Source organism: Argentina silus (genome assembly GCF_951799395.1).
Source record: "Argentina silus genome assembly, chromosome: 4".
In the NCBI taxonomy this organism is placed as follows: Eukaryota; Metazoa; Chordata; class Actinopteri; order Argentiniformes; family Argentinidae; genus Argentina; species Argentina silus.
This window is the reverse complement of record NC_139658.1, coordinates 24,129,424-24,151,923: the sequence shown is the minus strand read 5'-3', so window position 1 is coordinate 24,151,923 and position 22,500 is coordinate 24,129,424. Positions and strand designations below refer to the sequence as shown.

Sequence of the window (22,500 nt, the reverse complement as noted above, 5' to 3'; positions counted from 1 at the left end):
TCTCTGTCTCTACCTGTCTGCCTGTCGGTCTCTCTCTCCCTCCCCCTCCTCTCTCTGTCTCTACCTGTCTGTCTGTCTCTCTCTCCCCCCTCCCTCTCTCTCTCTACCTGTCTGTCCTCGCTCCCTCTCTCTCTACCTGTCTGTCTGTCTGTCTGTCTGCCCCCCCCACCCTCTCTTGCTCCCTCTCTCTCTCTACCTGTCTGTCCCTCCCCCCCATTGTGGCCCCTCTGTGCCCTCTCTGTAGACCCGAGAGTCTGTCTGGTGGCCCACTCGCCTGGTCCTGAACTTACTCATCCACGCCACGGTACGGGGCACAGGGTGGCATGCATCACTGATCAAAGCTCTGCGCGCACGGGGGAGGCTGGCGACCACAATCTCAGAAAGATGGCATACTCTGACGAAATCTCAGAAGTCTGACATACAGTCATTTCAGCAGGATTTCACATTTAGCTGATTTTAATCTGATTGTTCACCTCGACTTCAACTCCAAGTACGGGAAAGAAGAAAGCTGATTTGAAATATCGACAGAAATTTGGGGGGGTGGAGCAGGAGGGGGGAGATACATGTAGCTTAGGAGCGTTGGTCCTTCTCAGTGCAAGATGGAAGGTTCCAGATCTTGTAAAACCCAACGCCACGGTTCTGATCATCGGTACAGTCGGACCACCTCTGGTTATCAAAACGATGCTTCAAACATTCGATCAGATGCCAAAATAAAGCATCAAGTCTCCGAACCTCTTGGTGAAAAAATGTATTTTACATTCTTCATAACCAACCTTGTGTAGCAGTTCAGATGGATGTATTTTCTATGAGTGATATTCATAACCCCTACTCTATGCTACAGTACACTCGCCAAATGCCATGACAAATATGTAAAGTATTATATACTTTCTTAATGACAGTAGCACTCACCGCACGCACGCACACACACACACACACACACACACACACACACACACACACACAGTACATACATGTATGTACAGTATCTTAATGACAATATCACTCACATACACACACACACACACACACACACACACACACACACACACACACACACACACGTACAATACATACATGTATGTACAGTACCTTAATGAGAGTATCACTCACCCTGTCGGCCTACCCTTGTGGTGCTGAGAAGGCGTCCGCTGCCTCTGTGCTGCTTGTGGGGGTTACGCTGGGCCGGGGTAGGGGGGTGGGGGTGGGGGTGTGGGGGGGCGAACATGTGGCTAGGAGCCCTGCTCATGCTTTTCCTGAGGATATGACCAACTTTTAAGGGAACTAGAGAGACTCATTATCCCTATCTGACTGCATGGTACTAGCCTCAGCAGAAATGCAAACAGCTAACTATCATGTGGTTTGTGTGTGTGTGTGTGTGTGTGTGAGTGTGTGTGTGTGTGTGTGAAGTGGTAGACAAGCCAGATGACTTCCTGTTGCTTCATTTTGACGTGAAGCCTTGTGGGTTCCTCTTCTCTCAATCGTCAGTCAGCACTCTGACCTGCCACCTCTGTTCCCTGTAATATCAACCAGTTAGCTTGGGGTTCAAATAACACTGTTTAACTAGAAGTACAATTTTGTACTTGTGATAAACATAGTAATATCACTAATTTGCTATTTTGTTAATATGTTTGCTATTTTGTATTTTGTTTGTTAATATTTTGCTTATATATTGTTTGTTGTTTTATGTCCATGCACCAGCCTCACCAAGTCAATTCCCTGTATGTGCAAATATACTTGACCAAATAAAATAATTCTGATTCTGATTCTGATTCTGATACTAGATGCCCTGCTTAAAATTGACAAAACAATTCATTGGGACTGATCTGCTTGATCCAGGCCTATTACTGTTTTCCGCGAATCACTGACATATATTTTTAATCTGGCTGTTATCTCGGGTGCTTTCCCCAAGGTTGGGAAGGCAGCCCACGTGCTCCCTTTCCATAACGGTGGTGACCCCTCCGACCAAGATAACTATCGTACAATATCCAAGCTATCTTGCCTTTCCAAAGTACTGGAGTCTCTGGTCAACTCTCAGCTAAGAACCTTTTTATCTTCTTATTGTATTAAATGTACTAAATGCGAACCAATCTGGCTTTAGACCTGATCACAGCACAGTCTCAGCTGCTACGCTTGTCTTAGACGATGTGTTACATTGCCAAGATTGAAATTTGATACGGTTGACTGAAAGAGGTTGTCTGAAATAGGCCTGGATCAGGCTTCATGTAGCTGGTTTAAGAACAATTTAACAGACAGTACGCAGTGTTTATTTACTGATGGTGTTCAATCAGAACAAAGGGTGTCCCACAAGGATTCATTTTTGGTCCGGTCCTTTTTACTATTTACATTAACAATATCGGGTTATGTGTAAATAATTGTAACCTGCACTTTTATGCTGATGACACTATTGTATATGATAATTCCCCCACGACTGACCAGGCTCTTTCTGAGGTACAATCTGCATTTATTGTCCTCCAGAAAGCACTTGTTGAACTGAAATTGGTACATAACACTGGAAAAAAACAAGTATATGTTATTTTCCAAATCACAGAAAAATCTACCTGATGATTGATGCATATGTACATTGGGTGGTGCACCATTGAGTGTGCCCCCGCTTCTAAATACCTGGGCAAAAGAGTTGACATTTAGAAAAGAGGAGGAGGAGCTTGTTAAAAAGCTAAGATTTAAGGTGGGCTTCTTTTATAAGAGTAGAGCCTTTCCCTGAACCGCAGAAAGCGGATTGTGCAATCAACCTTCATGCCAGTGCTTGATTATAATGATATGATCTACCAGAGCAGCCTCTTAAACCTTTGGATCCCATCTAACATCGCACCCTTCACTTTATCACAGGTGATTGGTTTAATACTCATCATTGCATCCTTTATCGAAAGGTAAGCTTGACCTTGTTAAAGTCCCGTAGATCGTTTCATTACTCATATTTTGTGTACACAGCCCTACTGCATAAGCTCCCGGCTTACCTGACCTTGTTATAGAAGTAGAAGAACATAAGTTACCAAACTCGTTCTCAGGGTTGGTTAACTCGAGAGGTTCCACAGGTTTCTACAGAATTGTGAAAAACTGCTTTTAGTCACTGTGCTCCTTGAACTTGGATGACCTTGAATGTGGCTTTAAAACGGGTCACTTCAAGTTTTTAGTGAAGATCTGTTTCGGGAGGTTTATACGTGTGGTTAGTGTATTCATGTAAACTGTTGTATTGTATTGTTTGTAACTGGTTATTATATTGTATATTTGTCTTATTTTATTTATTTGTATTTTGATCTACAGTATGTAAATCAGGGCCTTGCTGTAATGAAGACTCTGGCCTCAGTGAGGATTCCCTGAATAAATAAAGCTGAAATAAAAACAATGAAAAAAGAAAAGAAAAGAAAAGAAAAATAAGATTTACTTTGGAAAAAATGACCTATTTATTTATACTCTGAAATCCTGAATCTATAAACCTCACCAGTATTACAACCACAAAGGAAAAGATCCTGACAATCACTACTGTTCCAAGTTGACACAGACTTTCACTGCCTCAACAGCGGTTCTCCTTTTCTGAAGTGTACAATAGTTCAACTGTCTGAATATTCTGACTCTGAGGCAATCTGCAACCCAGACAGAGACACATCCCCACAGCCAGAATAAAACTAACAAAGTGGACTGTGGAAGTGAATAAACATACTGTAATACAGACGACAAGGGTGAAAATAATAATAACACATAATAATAATAACACATCCAAAATAACCATTTGACAAAACAAATAGAGGAAAATACTTAACATAATATGCTTTTTTCCTATGACTGTCCTGTGGCTCAGTTGGTAAAAGCATGGCTCTTGTGTTGTGGTAATGTGCACTCTACTGAAAGTCCCTTACACTTGGGTAAAAGCACATGCTAAGTGGCATATAGTATATGACTGTGTTTTCCCATTGCAGGGTGAGGTCAGGGTCAACCAACATCACGTTAGGTAGATATCTCAAACCTTCCTTGCTCAGAATGTTCAGGCACAAGTGCACTTTGGGACATAAACAAGTGCACACGCCTACACATGCATGCACTTGCACACACACACACACACAGAAAGACACACACACACACACACACACACACACACAAAGGCACACACATACACGCACACAAAGACACACACACAGACACACACACACACAGACACACACAAAGACACACACACACACACACAAAGACACACACACACAGACACACACGCACACAAGCACGCACACACACACACACACACACACTCACACACACAAACACCCACAAACACACACCCACAAACACCCACACACACACACACACACACACAAAGACACACACACACACACACACACACACACACACACACACACACACACACACACACAAAGACACACACACACACACACACACACACACACACACACACACACACACACAAAGAAAGGGGTGGATGCAGTTTTATTCAATCTCACCCTCTGTTTGACTAAACAAGAGAACCTGGGCGGGAGACACATGATTCCTGATGTGATAAAGCTCTGGTGATACAGGATATCCACCGTGTTGGATGGCCGGGATGTGAGGTACCACTCTTATGTGGAGGGGATACAAGGACTCATTCTCCACCCTAAATAAATACAAGGACTCATTCTCCACCCTAAATACACTCTGGGGACTTTCAAAAACGTATCGGAGCCAATACAACAACACACTTCTGGCAAGCGCCTTTCGTTCTCCCAATATCTTCATTGTGCAGCTCCCTGGGAATTTGAGTTTGCACAATATTTAAGAGCCATGAACTTTTCCCCCAATTCCTTTAAATAGGAGTGACTTGATGGCTGATTACTCCCCAAGGTTTTCGCAGCGCTTCCTCCGTGGATAAGGAAGGAGATGGCGCTGTTAAGGCCTCCGCTCAGCTCCCTCACTCTCAACCACCGCTATCTGGCTGTCCCGCTGCAGGGGAGGGGCCTTCCCTGTTCCTCGAGGTGGACAGGAAAAGGCGGAATAGTGTGTGTGTGTGTGTGTGTGGGGGGGGTGCGCGTTTGCGTGTGTGTGTGTGTGTGTGTGTGTGTGTGTGTGTGTATCCTTCACAAATGAAAATATGTCATCATGCTGTTACCGTAACAACAGGCTACTACCGTTCCCATCAATAAGAGGAAGGTTTTGACCCGAGCCACTGGTGTTTGTGTACAGGGTCTCTCTGAAGACTGCTCCAGTCATATCCCTGTCCTGTAAACTGTGTGAAAGGGCAGAGCCTCTGCAGCCTTCTCCCTGTGGGAGAGAACCAGTCATCTGAATGGTAGCTGCTGCTGCTGCTGCCGCTCCTGCTGCTGCTGCTGTCCTCTCTCATCTCCCCCTCAAATACTTCAGAGAGGAAATGTTGTTGCAAACTGTGACTACTCACTTGGACATAAAAGGTTCAGCCACCACCCAGCCAGTCAGAGAGTGACCAATCACAGCATACGGGATTACATAACACATTAAAACATATTAAAATGTTTAAAATTAATAAAAATTAATATTGATCCAATATATAAAGAGAATGTGTATGATATTACTGCAATCAAATAACAAGAAACAATTGATACAGTGTATTCTAACACTGGAATCCTAACTCAAATCATCACGCAAACTCCCCATTGAGGTCAATGTACCCGTGCTGCGTGAATGTTGGGGTTACTGTATGCGTGCACATCTCAAGTTGGGATACACAAAATGAGTTGGTTACAGATGAGCAGTTTCTGACTGAAGTGATTCATCCCCAGCTTCCCCTCGGCCTATGGGTATCATGTGGCTTTCATAGCATTTTGAGCATTGATTACTTTATCTTATGATGACTGATGACTTTATGACTGATGGATAGATGATTCACTTACTTAAACAAATGTATTTGTTGTAAGTCGCTTTGGATAAAGGTGTTTGCTAAACACCATAAATGTAAATGTAAATGTAAATGTAATGTAAATGTAATGTCAATGTAAATTGACAACCCTTGAGACCTCTTCACCCCCACTTCCCCCTGTACAAGTTCTCTCCTGTTAATAAATAATAATAAAAATAAATAAATAAATAAAAAAGCCTTCTGGCATTACGACTGCCAATGGCCCCTGGTCCGAGCATTGATCACTTTGTCTTATGATGACTGATGGATAGATGATTCACTTACTTAAACAAATGTACCTGTTGTAAGTCGCTTTGGATAAAGGCGTCTGCTAAACACCATAAATGTAAATGTAAATGTCAATGTCAATGTCAATGTCAATGTCAACTAAATGTAATGACAATGTAATGTAAATGTAAATGTAAATGAATGTAAATGTAATGTCATTTAAATGTAAATGTCATAGACACTAATAGGAGTGTTTTGCACAAGGAAGTAATTACGCTAAACAATGATTTATCAATCTATTATTTATAATATCACTGAACAATCAATGGATCTTACTTTTCAACTGGTTTAAGTAGCCAAGTAGTTTAAGTAGCCAAGTAGTTTAAGTAGCCAAGTAGTTTAAGTGGCCAATTTTCAGGACACAGATTAATCTTGGACTAAAAAGCACTTTCATTGGAGATCGAGGACCAGCCTTAATCTGTGTCTGAGAAACTGACCCATAGTAAGTACAGTCAATTAAAATCATGGCCATTGTTTAGGCTGAATTAAACTTGAATCAGAGTCCAATCAGGAGTTGACTGGTTGTAGAGACCTGCCTCCACTGCAGGATCTGAAGCAGGTAAAGGTGTTTTTAGAGACTAAAGTCCACTGCAGGATCTGAAGCAGGTAAAGGTGTTTTAGTCTCAAAGGGTTAGTTAAGGCCATTGTACTGTAACAACATTAACAGGGCTTTGTCCCTGGCGACACTCCTTTCATTTATGGCAACAGAGCAAAGTCCAACAAACACACACACACACCCCGCAGGCATGCGCACACACACACACACGCACACACACACACACACACACACACACACAGGCTCTCTTTCACTCACACACACACACACACACACACGCTCGCGCGCGCATGCACATGCACACACACACACACACACACACACACACACACACACACATATGAATGATGATGAACTGCTCAAGTAAATGTCCTTGCTTTTTTACTCACCACATATTAAACCAGCATTATATCAACAATTACATTTTTTAAAATTGTATTTAACCTTTATTTCTACAGGTTTGTCTCAGTGAGAGACCTGTTTGGACAGCAGCATGGGGAACAAAGTTTACATAATAGAATGCAGTCTTTTATAACCTCTATGGGTTTCCCCTACACTGACCTTAAAGAAGACCTTAAACAACTGCTAGTCATTGGCCGATCGGGGGGCTTTAGAATGAGGTTTTAGAATGAGGCTAAACACAGAGTAAAAGATAGACCTCAGTCCCTGCTCAGAGTAAAAGATAGACCTCAGTCCCTGCTCAGAGTAAAAGATAGACCTCAGTCCCTGCTCAGAGTAAAAGATAGACCTCAGTCCCTGCTCAGGTTTTACATTTTAGAATGAGACTAATAGAGAGTAAAAGATAGACCAGGTTTAAGAGTTTACATTATTTCCAGGTGCTGCTTCATCAGAACATGGAATCCCACTTAAAACGATCATGTGTTCCTTTAAAGGGTCAAATAAAGGTACAATTGTGTAAAATTGCTACCCAATATCATATCATAACACGCATATGCCATGTCTCAGAATCGACTGGGCTTCCAGAAAACACAGTCGTCTGTTTGCTGTGACAGAACGTTTATTTTTTAGATTTGCTGTATTCTACCAAGTAAGTTCTATCTAGCGCTGCAGTGAGAAAGGGTCAGGGTCAGGGTCAGGGTCAGGGTCAGGGTCAGGGTTAGGGTTAGGGTCAGGGTCAGGGTCAGGGTTAGGGTTAGGGTTAGGGTCAGGGTCAGGGTCAGGGTCAGGGTTAGGGTCAGGGGTAACCCTGGGACATTGCTGCTGTTTTGGCTCCATGTCTGCTCTCCCTGAGTGAGAGAGGTGTGCTCGCTGACAGACAGTCCTCCGCTGAGTCAGAGAGGTTAAGGCACACAGACAAAGGTCCCAGATTTGCAGTTGTTCCCCTTTAAACTCTGTTCTCCGTTTAGATTTGATCCCTCCTTGAGTTCAGGTAAAACTTTGAGGACAAATCTGAACCAAATCTCTATATCATATGCTACTGACAAGACCATGTCACCATGATCCTCTGACATATGCTTGTTCACTTTCATCACTGTCCTTCACTTTCATTTCCAGTAAAAGAGATGATCTAATGTGGAAAATAGAACAGAAAACACAAGACTGTTACGATCTGAATTGAACAACTGGCCCCTGACGGTTTAAACCAGACATCGGAATGATCAGCGGAGGTGTGTTCTAATCACAGAATTAGAATCATTAGAACTCATTCTAATTCTATGGTTCTGACTTTCAATGACACCAGAACGTGCCCTGCTGCTGACCCCTGAAACAGCACTCATTGCGGAAAAATGTTCCCACACTTCTCCAAAATACTGTTAATTTCACAATGCTGTTTCACAGAAATAGCTTCAGCGCTGTTTAATCATAGGTAGGGCTATTCAGTCACATCCTTAAACTAGGATTTTCATTACAACACACATGCAGACCCTGTATGTGTCATTGCACTAATACAATTATACATTTAACATTTAACCCACGCAATCATAACTCACCAAAGATACGCATAGACCATATTTACTGTTAGGCAATATGTCAACTGAGCACATTTGACGCACAAGACAGACAACAAGAGATATAGCCTACAGTATGACGCGAACGTCAAATGTCATATTTCAAGGTCGGACGCCTGTTACAGTGCAATGATAAATGTTTAGATAAAACAACACATATCTAAATAATTTGTTTTCAGCTATTTAGACTCAGTGTAGAGGACAGGTCTAGCCTCCTATAGAACATCATCCTAAACGAACACTGTGACGGTTAATCAGCTACTGTCGTCTACAGTTCAGTAAATGTCATATTTGACCACATTGTGTCTGAGCACTGATATTAATAAGACGACTTCACTGATGGAATCCTCTCCTTGTAGCAAAGATTAGCCTGCAGTACTTATCTGCCCTACAAAGGTAAAGAGCAGTAACGGCTGATCAACCCGAGAAAAAGAGAGACCGTGAGGTCAGAGTTGATATGAATAAAGATAGTAGCCTACACTGTCACAACTCCAATAATCTGCAAACTATTTATTAAGATGGACAATTGAAACAATTTTGATGGCTTTTTTATTCAATAATTTCAATTTCCAAATCGCAGCAGTAACTGCTTTAACTCAACTGATTGATACCCGACAGTGCTGCGCGTCTCCAACTCTGAACACAGGACAACAACGTTTACCTCAAAGCATTTGTTAGACTGACCCCCGTCCCAGCGCTGGATGTAACTGGTGAACGTTGTTACGCTGCAACAAACCTACCCATATCACAGGAACGATGACTCTCCTGATATAACAACAAATAAATCTCAGCGTTGTTCCTCTAAAGCTCACTGAGATTGACTGTATTTGACTTTACTGAGATTGCTTATGATTTCAACACGGTTCATGTCATCATACGGTTTATGTCATCATACACATTCAATCTAATATTTGGAACTGGCAAGTATGAAGTATGAATTTTGTGATTATTTTATTTACGCTCATGTTATAGGCTTGCAAGAAGCGCAACTCTCAATGACACTATTGGTACAAAATGCAGGTAATGATCACTTTTTCCGCAACATATTTGGAAAAGGACAAGGGTAGTTTGTCTATACACTTACCTGTTGCATTGTGAGGACTTGGCTTGTTAAAATTGTTGCGCATCATATGCATGTCAAATACACTTGTATTCATTCTTCAGAGGAGGCTGCAGTCTGGCTGCAGTGATCGCACTAATTGGGCACTGCAGTTCACACCCAGTGAATTAGTGATTTAATTCTCTCCCCGCTCACCTTCGACTACACACCGCATCAAGAATTCTAAAAAGTACTGACCTGAATAAATGATCAAATAAGGTGCGCTGCAACTTCCTTTCTATTATAGACTTTGAAGTTCTTTTCTTTTCACTCGCGGCGTAACGTTTACCCGGCTTGTGCAACGTCTGGCGGTCCTGTGGTTGTTGTCGTTGTTGTTGTTGTTGATGATGCCTTTAATTGGCACGGCAGGCAGTCTGTCAGTACGACAGGATAGGAGCATGCAAGGCGCGGGTGTGCTTCTGATAAGACGTCGGCCTACTATTGCCTCTGTAACAACGATGTTGACATGTAGTCACGGCATGCCAAATGCGGTTGAGGTTTTCACGACGTTTTCCCCTCCCTCCCTCCCTCCCTCCCTCCCTCTCTCTCTCCCTCTGGAACACCTACAAGGATCACATCACACGGAACAACGCGGAAGCGGCAATTCACCAGTATATCTGTGTTGTTACATATTACTTAATTACCCTATCGTCATAGACTCCACAAACTTAAACGCTCCTATTCGTGTGAGGGTTAATGCGACAAATCATGACGAATGCAATTTGTGAATAACCTCAATAATCAATAAAGTAATTCACAAATCAATGGTAATCAGTTGTAATCAGTTGATAAGCAGAGCATAATACAGCCACATGATGAACAAAAAGTACAGCATGTGCCGTTCAGAGGAACGTGCTGTGGTACTACTGACTGTTACTGGTACCAGAGCCTACTCCTGTGGTCTACCCTTTGGTAAGTGTGTTAGTGGCGCTGGCCCGGTCCAAAAGCAAAGACAGGAGAGGACAGCGGATCCAGTTTTGCGTGAACACACGGACACAGTCATTTTGGATTGTATTCAGCACAGACAAATGGACCCAAATGCACTAGCATTTAGGCTAATGATCATGCCAGACTCCACTGCCCATCCCACTGTCAACTCAGTTTTCTATCGGTCTAATGCATGTCACATGCTAATCTGGACTTAATTGGACCATAATTAACCCTAACCCTTTCATTTGATTATTAATGTCATTATTGTTTACTTTATCTCCTTGTCATGTGTAGTGTGTTATTCTGAACTATGATCTGAGCAGATCCACACAAAACCTCAAGGTGTCACCAATCAAATGGCATCTGATCATGCTTTTGCATCTGATCATCCTATTTCTAATGTTAGAAGCAGTTTAGTTTGGGTCTGTTTTTTAGGCAGAAATTAGTCAAATAGGGCTTAACTTAAGAGGTTAACTATATAATGTAGTCTTCATGTTCTACACTGTGAAGTGTTCTGGCCGATACAGAAATCATCACATACACTGATAGATAGATAGATAGATAGAAACTTTATTAATAAAGTCCTTCACTGCACAGTCTGAATACAATGTTTCATGTTTGTTGATACCACAGGTACATCCGTCTGAGGTTTCACACCTCCAGGGGTCATACCTGGTTCAGAAAGGTCAAGTGGGTTCAGAGGTGACGAGGACGTAGAGGAGGTGGTGTTCTGTGTTTCTATCAGGGGAGGCTGGTGGAGGTAGGAATCGGAGGACAGGCGTATTGCAACACATGGGACTGAATGAGGAGTGGTGTCAAACGATACCATTCCTCCATTCCGTTCCAGGCATTACAATGAGCCCATCCTCCGATTTCTACCTCCACCAGCCTCCCCTGGTGTGTAGTGATTTTCTGATGCGTCTCACGTTTCTCATCAGATGAAAAAGAAGTACATACAGTTCAAAATCAAATCAAATCAGAGTTTGTTTATCATATGCACAGGATACAGCAGTAAACAACACAGTGAAATGCTTTTGACGAGCTTCACCTCAACAGTGCAGTGAAACACAAGGGTAGGAAAACAATATAAGAGTAATAAGAACACAACTCTTATATTTTATTCCTGTCCTTGTGTTTCACCTGTGACTAAGTGAAAGTAATGTACCTGTAATTACATAACCTACCGTCTCTGTGATGATAGCTTTGATCTCAGACAGATCATACGATAGTCTACCCTACCGGGGACTCAAAGCGGTTGGCACAGTTAAGTCCCGAGAGTTTGACAGTTGGCACATTTAACCGCTGACAACCGATTTCCACGTCGGCCGACACACGGCAGACCACCCCATACAAGTCACTGTAAGACTGAATCCTCAAGAGACTTTTATTTGGTCATAAAAAAATAAATTGTTGTGGTCATTAAAGTCATCATGTATGCATGTTTACAGCAGAGCAGTCTCAGTGGTACTGTTTGTGCGTGTGTGTGTGTGTGTGTGTGTGTGTGTGTGTGTGTGTGTGTGTGTGGGGGGGGGGTGTTGGGATGAGCACCAAGACAAACAGGCCTTCCTACCCACTCCTGTCTCAGGGCTGTGTGGGCTCCGGCCTCAGCTGGGAGGCTTAGGCAGTTCCCACAGTCAGAATGCTGACACAGTCGGAATGCTGACTAGATATGTTCCAGAACTTTGTCTGACTAATTGTCGGAAGCAATAACTAATAACCATGGTTGTTGAACGCAGCAGCACAGATCCCCAACACGAGATGGGGGGGGGGGGGGGGGGGGGGGGGGGGGACACACACACTACCAAACCTAAACAATCTCTCTTCTTACAGAAGCTGACTCAACAGAATTCCCCCTCTCAGAAATGAGAGCCAGTGGTGGGAGCAGAATATGTAAAGGCCTCTGTCATTAAGTGAAATACCACATGTATAGTATCATGAGATTGTTATTCTGCTTTACCGTGAGGACCACATTAGGAGTGTTTTATTACCGTAATGCTTTCCTGTGCTGTCCTCTGGGATCCAGTGTGTTCAAGTCAAGACACGTACGTGCGGAGTTTTAAACCCCTGGAACGCCAGAAGTATATAACATGTACATCAGGGGAGGCGGGTGGAGGGAGAAATCAGAGGACGGGCTCATTTTAATGCATGGAAAGGAATGAAGAACGGTGTGTTTGATACCATTCCTTATTCCTTATTCCATTCCAAGCATTACAATGAGCCCGTCCTCCGATTTCTACCTCCACCAGCCTCCCCTGGTGTACGATGTTTACAATAAATGAGGTGTTTAGGAAAGAGCCGCAACACATTGGCCTATTTATTCCAGTGAGCGTCCTATGTTATTGATGCGTGTGAAGTTAAATGCTCTACACTGCCATCTGCTGGTGATAAATAATAACTATTTTGTATTGAGGTATTGAGGCTTAGTGTGGAGTATTGTCATATTGGTATATTTTAACACACTACAAAGGAGTGTAGGAGTGTAGCAGCAAAAACACAGAAATATGGCCACATAGATTTTTTTTTTGCTTTGATAAGCTGGAGCTTACACAGTGTGGCCCATGCTATTGATTCTACATTGGAATGCCTTAATATACTTTACTGTCTTGTGCTGCAAATGTCTATCTTTATGGAAACATAACAGATTAAGCAAAGTTTGCCAGTGATTGTGGAACAGGGGAGGCTGGTGGAGGTAGAAATCGGAGGACTGTCTCATTGTAATGCATGGAACATAATGTAATTCCATGCATTACAATGAGCCCGTCCTCCGATTTCTACCTCCACCAGCCTCCCCTGTTGTGGATGGTAGGGTCAAATAAACACATACTGGGTTTACAGCCAGCATTCGGATCACTGGTAAATTAGTGGAATGATTTCGCCACATATTTATTGACATCTGTACAGATAAAACATTTGTCACCGGATCATGCAAAGCATTATTTGCGTACAAACAAAAACACAATTATACGAATCGAACAATATGGAGCCAAAAAAAGGAATCAATATTACAAAATAAACTCTTGATATGACTCACGTACATAACGGTACAATACAGTACAATTACATGTCAGAACTGACTGGAAACATAACATGGCATTCATGGTTACAAGCTGACATTTCGGTATGTGCTAGACACCAAGTTTGTTTACAGGAACAGAACGACCTTTGACCTGAATATGGAACAACTCAGTTGAAACCGACCAGTAGTTATTGAGTGTAGGGATCTTGAAGGGGGGGTCGGAGTGGTGTATAGTATGGGGTGTCTTCTGTCACATGATAGGGGTGTTATTGCACTACTGTCTCAACTTCCTATAGTGAGAATAACTGAGAATACTACTGGAGGACTCCACACGGTATATAGGGGTGAAACCAGGGTCACCTGACACAGGTGTATCTCACCTGTGAATAAACACATTTGTCACAATAAGGCTACAACATCTAGAAGGGGGGGGGGGGGTTGAGGGGTGGGGTGGGGTGTGGGGTGTGGGGGGGGTAACTGAACTCAACACGGATATCCCACCTGCTCCACCGCCCTGCTGGAGCCATGCATAAAAACGTTACAACACATCCCCTTCCTCACACACACGGAACTCAGGGGGGCTTGGTCTACTGGAGAGAGTAGAACTCAGAGGGATGAGGGTTAGGCCTGGAGAGAGTAGAACTCAGAAGGATGAGGGTTAGGCCTGGAGAGAGTAGAACTCAGAGGGATGAGGGTTAGGCCTGGAGAGAGTAGAACTCAGAGGGATGAGGGTTAGGCCTGGAGAGAGTAGAACTCAGAGGGATGAGGGTTAGGTCTACTGGAGAAGAGAGTAGAACTCAGAGGGATGAGGGTTAGGCCTGGAACGAGTAGAACTCAGAGGGATGAGGGTTAGGCCTGGAGAGAGTAGAACTCAGAGGGATGAGGGTTAGGCCTGGAGAGAGTAGAACTCAGAGGGATGAGGGTTAGGTCTACTGGAGAAGAGAATAGAACTCAGAGGGATGAGGGTTAGGCCTGGAGAGAGTAGAACTCAGAAGGATGAGGGTTAGGCCTGGAGAGAGTAGAACTCAGAAGGATGAGGGTTAGGCCTGGAGAGAGTAGAACTCAGAGGGATGAGGGTTAGGCCTGGAGAGAGTAGAACTCAGAAGGATGAGGGTTAGGCCTGGAGAGAGTAGAACTCAGAGGGATGAGGGTTAGGCCTGGAGAGAGTAGAACTCAGAAGGATGAGGGTTAGGCCTACTGGAGAGAATAGAACTCAGAGGGACGAGGGCTAGGGGACTGGATACAGTAGAACTTAGGGGGACGAGGGCTAGGCCTAGACCTACTGAAGCCATAGCCCTTACATCATCACACTCAACTGGCTTCACTGATACTCACACACAGAGAACCTGTAGGGGAGGGGGGAGGAGGGAGGAGAGGGAGGGGCTCAGGGAGGGTATAGTTACACACAGTTAATCTCTGACTGGGTCACACCAACGTCAATCAAGTCATCAGCAACCAATTGTAGGCGAACAAAACAAGGACTTTCGACTAATCGGAGAACAAGCTGGCGAAGGACTTCCGGAGGTTTCTGATGGTCTCTGCCTTGGCCTCGTCCTCGCCTGAGGTGGCGGTGGAGCTGGAGCGGAAGAAGGAGGCGTCGCCGAAGGCGTTGAAGGCATTGGTCAGGGACTGGGACTTACTGGGAAAGACAAGGCGATGGAAGACTCACGTTAGTGGAAACATCCATATAACCATTTACACTGGTTTCCATTCAAAGTGTTTTTGTTACAACACACAGTAAGTTACAAGACGAATAGACTAGTTAACCAGCAGTGCAGATGCCTTCATCTGGGGCCTCAGAGACAGTTAACCTCCACAGTGTTAATCTTTGCTTCCTGTGGTTTGGGTTCTTACTTCAACAGTGGATGAGTGGACGTCTTCTGTTGAGCTGCAGGCTGTTCCTCAACAGCTGGCTGGGCTTCAGCTTGGGCCGGGGCTGAGGCAGGGGCAGAGGCAGGGGCAGGGGCTGGTGCAGGGGCTGGGGCAGGGGCAGGGGCTGGTGCAGGGGCTGGGGGCTGCTCCTGGGGTTGGGGCGGGGGAGGCTTGGTCTGGGGCTGGGGTTTAGCTGGGGACTGCACCTTAGCTGGGGACTGGGGCTGGGCCTGCACTTTGGCTGGAGACTGGACCTGTACTGTGGTTGGGGCCGGGGCCGGGGCCGGGGCCGGGGCTGGGGCTGGGGCTGGGGCTGGGGCTGACTCCCAGGCCTGGGTTAGGTCTTGGGGTTGAGCTGGGGCCTGGGTCTGGGGCTCTGGCTGGGGCTTTGGGAAAGCTTTAGGTGGAGGTGGGGTCTGGGGCTTTGGCTGGATCAGAGGCTTGGAATTGCGGCGTACGGGAGGGATAGGCTTGGGGGGCAGGGGTTTGGGGGGCAGCGGCTTGGGAGGCTGGTCGGCAGGCCTTCCTGGGGCAGGTGCAAAAGATAGGGCTACTTGAGGCTGTGGCCTGGGCTGCTGTGTGGTGGGGGCTGGGGTAGGGACTGAGGCAGGGGTAGGAGCTGGGGCTGGGGCTGGGGCTGGGGCTGGGGCTGGGGCCGGGGCTGGGGCTGGGGCCGGGGCTGGGGCCGGGGCTGGGGCTGAGAACTGGGCTGGGGTTGGGAATGGAGCTGGTGTTGGGACCATGATAGGGGCAAGGCCTGGGGCTGGGCCTGGAGGGCTGAAGGCTGAGACTGGAGCTGGGGCTGGAGGGCTGGAAGCTGGAGGGCTGGAGGCTGGGGCTGAGGCTGGGGCTGGGGCTGGGGCTGGGGCTGGGGCTGGGGCTGGGGCTGAGGCTGGGGCTGGGGCTGGGGCTGGGGCTGGGACTGGGGCTGGGGCTGGGGCTGGGGCTGGGGCTGGGGCTGAGGCTGGGGCTGGGGCTGGGGCTGGGGCTGGGGCTGGGACTGGGGCTGAGGCTGGGGCTGGAGCTGGAGCTGGAGCCACTTTAGGCACCGGTGGCTTTTGCACTGAAGCCATTTTTTGCACCGGAGCTGGCTTCTGCACTGGAGCAGGTGCGGGTTTCTGCACTGCGGCTGGTTTTACCACCGGGGGAGGTGGCCTCTGCACTGGGGGTGTTCTTTTCACTGGGTCCGGGGACACTCTCTGCCCTGGCTCTGATGACACCTCCTCTCTCTGGGATGCTTGTTTCACTGGGCCTCCTAAAGATTCAGCACAAGAAACACTTGTTACATGTTACAATCGACAAAATAAAGACTCAAACGAAACAAAAACAAACACAAACATCTTCTCAAAAGTGTTTTAAATCCAGCACCCTTTGTTTAAACACTTGGCTGATTTACTGTAAACAAGGCATCTCCAAGTCAGATCCAAGGCAACGAAACACAGGAGACGGCAGCGAGGTCACACCATAGACTAATGGTGACTGTTGTGGTCAGAACTACACAGTTATGACCAACAGGGGGCGCAATCAACACATGGGAGAACTGCAGGAGACTCGATACAGGGAGAGCATAGCGGCCATGTGTACAGTAGCAGGGATGCAAAAGGAGAGGAGAGGAGAGGAGAGGAGAGGAGAGGAGAGAAGAGGAGAGGAGAGGAGAGGAGAGGGGAGAAGAGGAGAGGAGAGGAGAGGAGAGGAGAGGAGGAGAGAGGAGAGGGCAGAAGAGGAGAGGAGAGGAGAGGAGAGAGGGCAGAAGAGGAGAGGAGAGGAGAGGAGAGGAGAGGAGAGGAGAGGAGAGGCCCTGTTCTAATACATAAGAATGCATCCTTCCCCCATCCCTTTTTTGGAGTATCAGGTGAGACAGAGACAGAGGGCTCCCACTGCATTGCTTCCACCTATCCAGCCGTACCAGATCTGTGACACCTCCAGAGGAGGGAGGGAGGCAGGAGGCATTTCCTAAATACTCAAACGCAGCCGTGGTATTTCCTGTTGTCAGTCCGATGAAACACACACAGGAAGCTGTCATGCACCAGACCAGGAAGCAAGGACACATGCTACAACAGAGGGAATATTGACCAGGTCAACAGTAAAGTAAACGGTCGATTGGTCGATGGGATTCATTTGTCTTACGTTTATCAATGTTTGCCATAAACACCCGAATGGTTGCTTGTGACTCACATGACACATAAAGACAAAAGACAAAAAATACAATAAAATACACAATTTACACAAAAACAAGTTCTGAAGGAAATAAACCAGGGTCTGTCCATGCAGAGGTAAGTGAGATGAATTTGTTGATCCTTTTAAATCTACATCGAATGTATATATACTAATATATATATATAGTATTCTATGTTGTGTATAGTTTATAGCAACATTATACTTAAATAAAATGTCTATTTATTTATTTTATTGGAACAGAAAAATGTTCATCCTAGTGTTGAATGAATGAATTAATCACGTGTCATCAAGTCGCTAATTGTGTTTGTTCATTACTTCCAATCACTTGCTTTATCACATGGAGACAGGCCACTGGATCCTCAGATGTCTCTATCCACACGTACTGCATGTTCATGCAGCAGAGAAACTTCTAGAAACAAAGTGGTGAGGCTAGTCTGTGAGTCTGCACACCGTCACAGCCACACAGGGAGGTTAGCGGAGAGGGTTCAAATGAAAAAGAACACGAGGTGATTCAGTACAACAGAACAGACGGATCTTGCAGAGGGAGCTTTATTGCTTTGGGAGAAGGAGAGATGGTGTTCAGGGGTACCAGGAGAGAGGAGAGAGAGATAGAGAGAGAGAGGGGGGGGGGGGAGAGAGAGAGAGATAGAGAGAGAGAGAGGGGGGGGGGGGGAGAGAGAGATAGAGAGAGAGAGAGAGAGGGGGGGGGGGAGAGAGAAGCGGGGGAACACAGACACAACCTCGTAAACAAAGTACTGGATTTAAAGAAGCTGAGATAAAGTCAAAGTGTGACCCGTTGAAACAGGTGAGTGAGTTGAGAGAGTGCATATACAGTAGATACAGCAGATATAAGGTCCACACACATCAAGGCCACTTAAAAAGCACAATCATGATGGCAGGGGAGGCTGGTGGAGGTAGAAATTGGAGGACGGGCTCATTGCAATGCAGCACGTGTTTGATACCATTCCTGATTCCATTCCATGCATTACACTGAGCCCGTCCTCCGATTTCTACCTCCACCAGCCTCCCCTGCGTGCTCTCGGAGAGACAGTAGATCTTTGCTGGAGAAGTTAGAACTGCACTTAATAAAGCAAGATCAGAAGAATGCTGGCATGAGGAGAGATGACATTCAAAGGCTGACAAATAGTTTTTCTCCACAATTTTTGGTTGTTGTTGTTTTTTTTACAATTGCACAACAAGAAGGATCCAACCTGCACACAGTCACATGGTTGCTCCATTGAGTTCAACATTATTTGGTGAATCATGCAAATAAAATTCAAAGTCACAATTTTTGTTACAAACATGCATTGACTACAGAACTTCACAGCACACAGCAAAACACAGCAATACAGTCATACGACGTAGTGATGTTTCTGACCTGTGCAGACACAACAGGAGATGGTTTACTCAACTAACCAGCATCACTGTACACCTCTGTCATGGCTTTATGTGTAGAAATACTACTATACCAGGGGAGGCTGGTGGAGGTGGAAATCGGAGGATGGGCTCATTGTAATGCGTGAAACAGAATGAAGAATGGTATCAAACACATGTCTTTGGTACCATTCCCCATTCCGTTCCATGCATTACAATGAGCCCATCCTCCGATTTCTACCTCCGCCAGCCTCCGTTGTACTTTACTCAATACCTGCCTCCTTGTTTGGAAAATAAATACCCAGTAGATGGTCGCTGCTCTCCTACATGACCACAGTAGATGGTCGCTGCTCTCCTACATGACCACAGTAGATGGTCGCTGCTCTCCTACATGTCCACAATAAAAGGAGTAACATTATCATTTAATATTACCTTGGCATATTCTATACAAACGTAGGCAGTGCAGTATTTTAGGAATCAAGTAATAGTTATAATTAATAAGAATTAATTAGGTTTTAAATTACATTTCAAGAATTCATTGCACTTGGGATTTTCAAGTTGAAAATTTGAAGTCATGTGTCACTAACAGGACAGTAATTGTACAAAAGCTGTTTCCCTGCACAGTTTAAGACTTAAAAACATGGCTTATGATGGCACCCCCTTTTATAAACATATCAAAATGTCACATCACTACCAGAATGGCTTTTTGAAAATACCTCTTTGACATTTCAAACAGCATAGGCACATAATAAACCTTCTCTGCACTTTCAGAAGGTCCAAATATCACAAGGCAAAAGGAGCTGGAATGTCTTTTGAAAATGAACACAGCAAGGAATACTGTCAGGAATACCGTCAGGAATACCGTCAGGAATACTGTCAGGAATACTGTCAGGTCCCATTCATAACAGTCAGTCCTTGGCTGAAACAGGCTTCACACCTCACTGACCAGACAGCAGACCCCTCACACAGTTGATTCATGAAACAGCCTCGTCAGACGGTAAACTCCATACATCTAAATACACCCTCAGGGGAGACGGGTGGAGGTAGAAATCGGAGGATGGGCTCATTGTAATCCATGGAACGGAATGTGGAATGGTATCAAACACGTCCTCCAGTTTCTACATCCCCCAGCCTCTGATACATCTCCACTGACCCATGCTCCAAATGCCGGAAACGATTACGTGCAAAAGGTTGCCCACAGTGTTGACGATTCATTAGCATTCAAATAATTAATAATTAAAATAAGTCAGATTCAAATACATTCCGTTTAAAATGGACATGAAATATGAAATATTGTTTTAGATGTCAAACTCATAAGCCTGACTTCCCTAACACAGGTTAAGACAAGTCCTGGATGAAAGCACACTTTCAATGGAGAATATCCATAGAGGATGCGTTTTATTCTACTCTAGTTGTAGGCTTAACCTGTGTCCATGAAACTGCCCCATAGAGAGGCTTAACCTGTGTCCATGAAACTGCCCATTTGAGAATTCAATCCATAACCTGACTAAGATTTGGCCTTTGACTGCTCTCCAGCTTTCACATTCACAATCTGAGTGACAACATTGATGTCTTGATTTAAGAAAACATTTCCATGCTCAACAGATAAAACTTATTTCAGACACAACAAAGCAATCAGTATACCAACATAACATCAAATACTTAATCCATGCAAAAATAGAAATCTGCGTCAAAAAGCAGCGATTACCATCAACGCACCAATACACAAGAGGACAGTGCGATTGACACTGAATAGAAACCAACAACAACAACAACAACAACAACAACAACAACAACAACAACAACAACAACAGAAAACAACAACACAGACAAGGCCAACTCAACTCTGAAAGAAAGCCACGTATTGGGCTACATCTTCATCTTTAGACCCTTCCTTTCATCATCATCATCATCATCTGAACTGAACTGGCCTCAATTAATCAGACTGGTTCTAACAGAGAAAGGCTCCCTCCCTCTGAGTGGCCATTTTGAGGCGTAATCACTGGGCCTGGACTGGTTTAGGCCCTCCTACAGCGACGCCATTACAGTCTAGGATGTAGTGTAAACAACCTTGAGGTGGGGGCCGCTGGCCGGGGGGCTTGTTGAGGTCGGTCACGCCTTCCTTAGGGGCAGCGCTCTGGAAAAACAGAGAGAAAGTTGACAAAACGACAAACTAAATGTCATTTCATTCTGCAATGAGAGAATGTACACAGAACGTGTAGGATACATGACACATGCATGTCAGTGGTGTATGAGAAATATTTCTTAACGGACTAATTCCTTCATTCGTTCTGTATAATGAGTTTGACTGGAAACATTTCACTAATCCTACACCAGGTGGCGCCTTTGAGCAAAGTCAAATAGCTCCCAGACACAGACAGAAACATCTACTATCAAACATTCTCAGGGTTCCACTCTCTGTCAACATCTCTGCCAACCTGCCAACCAATCTTGTGTCTCTAACTGAGTAAGACAGTCTGATATGTCACGTACAAAGTAGTATCCATTTTGGGACACACAAGGAGGAGAGGTGTTACACAAGGAGGAGAGGTGATTGGCTGTTTACCTGTGGAGCTGGCGTGGCAGAGGGCCTTCGGACCGAGCGACCAGGCGTCCGAGGCAGTGCCTGATTCATCTTGACCACCACCATGTCAGAGATGAGCTGTTTGTCTTCAGTCTGGTGCTCCCCTATCAGCTGCATAGATGAACCCACAACCTGGACACAATAACACAGTGCATTAGAGTCTCTGGACAGGGACAATAACACAGAACATTAGAGTCTCTGGACAGGGACAATAACACACAGTACATTAGAGTCTCTGGACAGGGACAATAACACAGAACATTAGAGTCTCTGGACAGGGACAATAACACAGAACATTAGAGTCTCTGGACAGGGACAATAACACACAGTACATTAGAGTCTCTGGACAGGGACAATAACACAGAACATTAGAGTCTCTGGACAGGGAAAACATCAACACTTTGGTTCTGTTGATCTGGGCACTGTAACTGTAACCAGCAGCTAATTGTTAGCATTTTTAACCCTAACCCTAAGTGAGTATACACTACACAAACAGGACAATAATCGCATCAAGCATCTGTTTGTAGGAATACAATGCCTTGTTGTTTCTTTACTGCCCTGCATGGCTAGGCAAAGCAAAACAAACGGCAAAGCCAAATCTGGTTTGCCACATCTCAGTGTGAAATAACAGAACCGTGAAAAACACTTGATTCATTCATTCATCTGTGGCGGCAGCTGTTGGGCTTCTAACTCCTGGCCTATTATGGGGATCCAGAGGATAAGTCCTGAGTATATAGACGCTACAAAGATTTGTC

General features: G+C 45.0%; 2 protein-coding genes across 3 annotated transcripts in view; both read right to left on the bottom strand.

Moving 5' to 3' along the window:
• pparg (peroxisome proliferator-activated receptor gamma) overlaps positions 1-10,206 on the bottom strand; it is a 26,419-nt gene extending 16,213 nt beyond the window's left edge. The window contains exon 1 of one of the 2 annotated variants that reach the window (XM_083668753.1): positions 9,777-10,206. In XM_083668753.1, the coding sequence (XP_083524879.1) occupies positions 9,777-9,849 (73 nt within the window). In that variant the 5' untranslated portion in view covers positions 9,850-10,206. The remainder of the gene's footprint in view (positions 1-9,776) is intronic. The other variant, XM_083668754.1, reaches the window with a different exon arrangement.
• Positions 10,207-15,225: 5,019 nt separating this feature from the next.
• syn2b (synapsin IIb) overlaps positions 15,226-22,500 on the bottom strand; it is a gene marked incomplete at both ends in the record, with an annotated part of 60,200 nt that continues 52,925 nt past the window's right edge. Inside the window, 5 exons of the mRNA XM_083668551.1 lie at positions 15,226-15,376; positions 15,592-15,868; positions 16,692-16,864; positions 21,165-21,298; positions 21,728-21,877. Of these exons, the coding sequence (XP_083524677.1) occupies positions 15,226-15,376; positions 15,592-15,868; positions 16,692-16,864; positions 21,165-21,298; positions 21,728-21,877 (885 nt within the window). The remainder of the gene's footprint in view (positions 15,377-15,591; positions 15,869-16,691; positions 16,865-21,164; positions 21,299-21,727; positions 21,878-22,500) is intronic.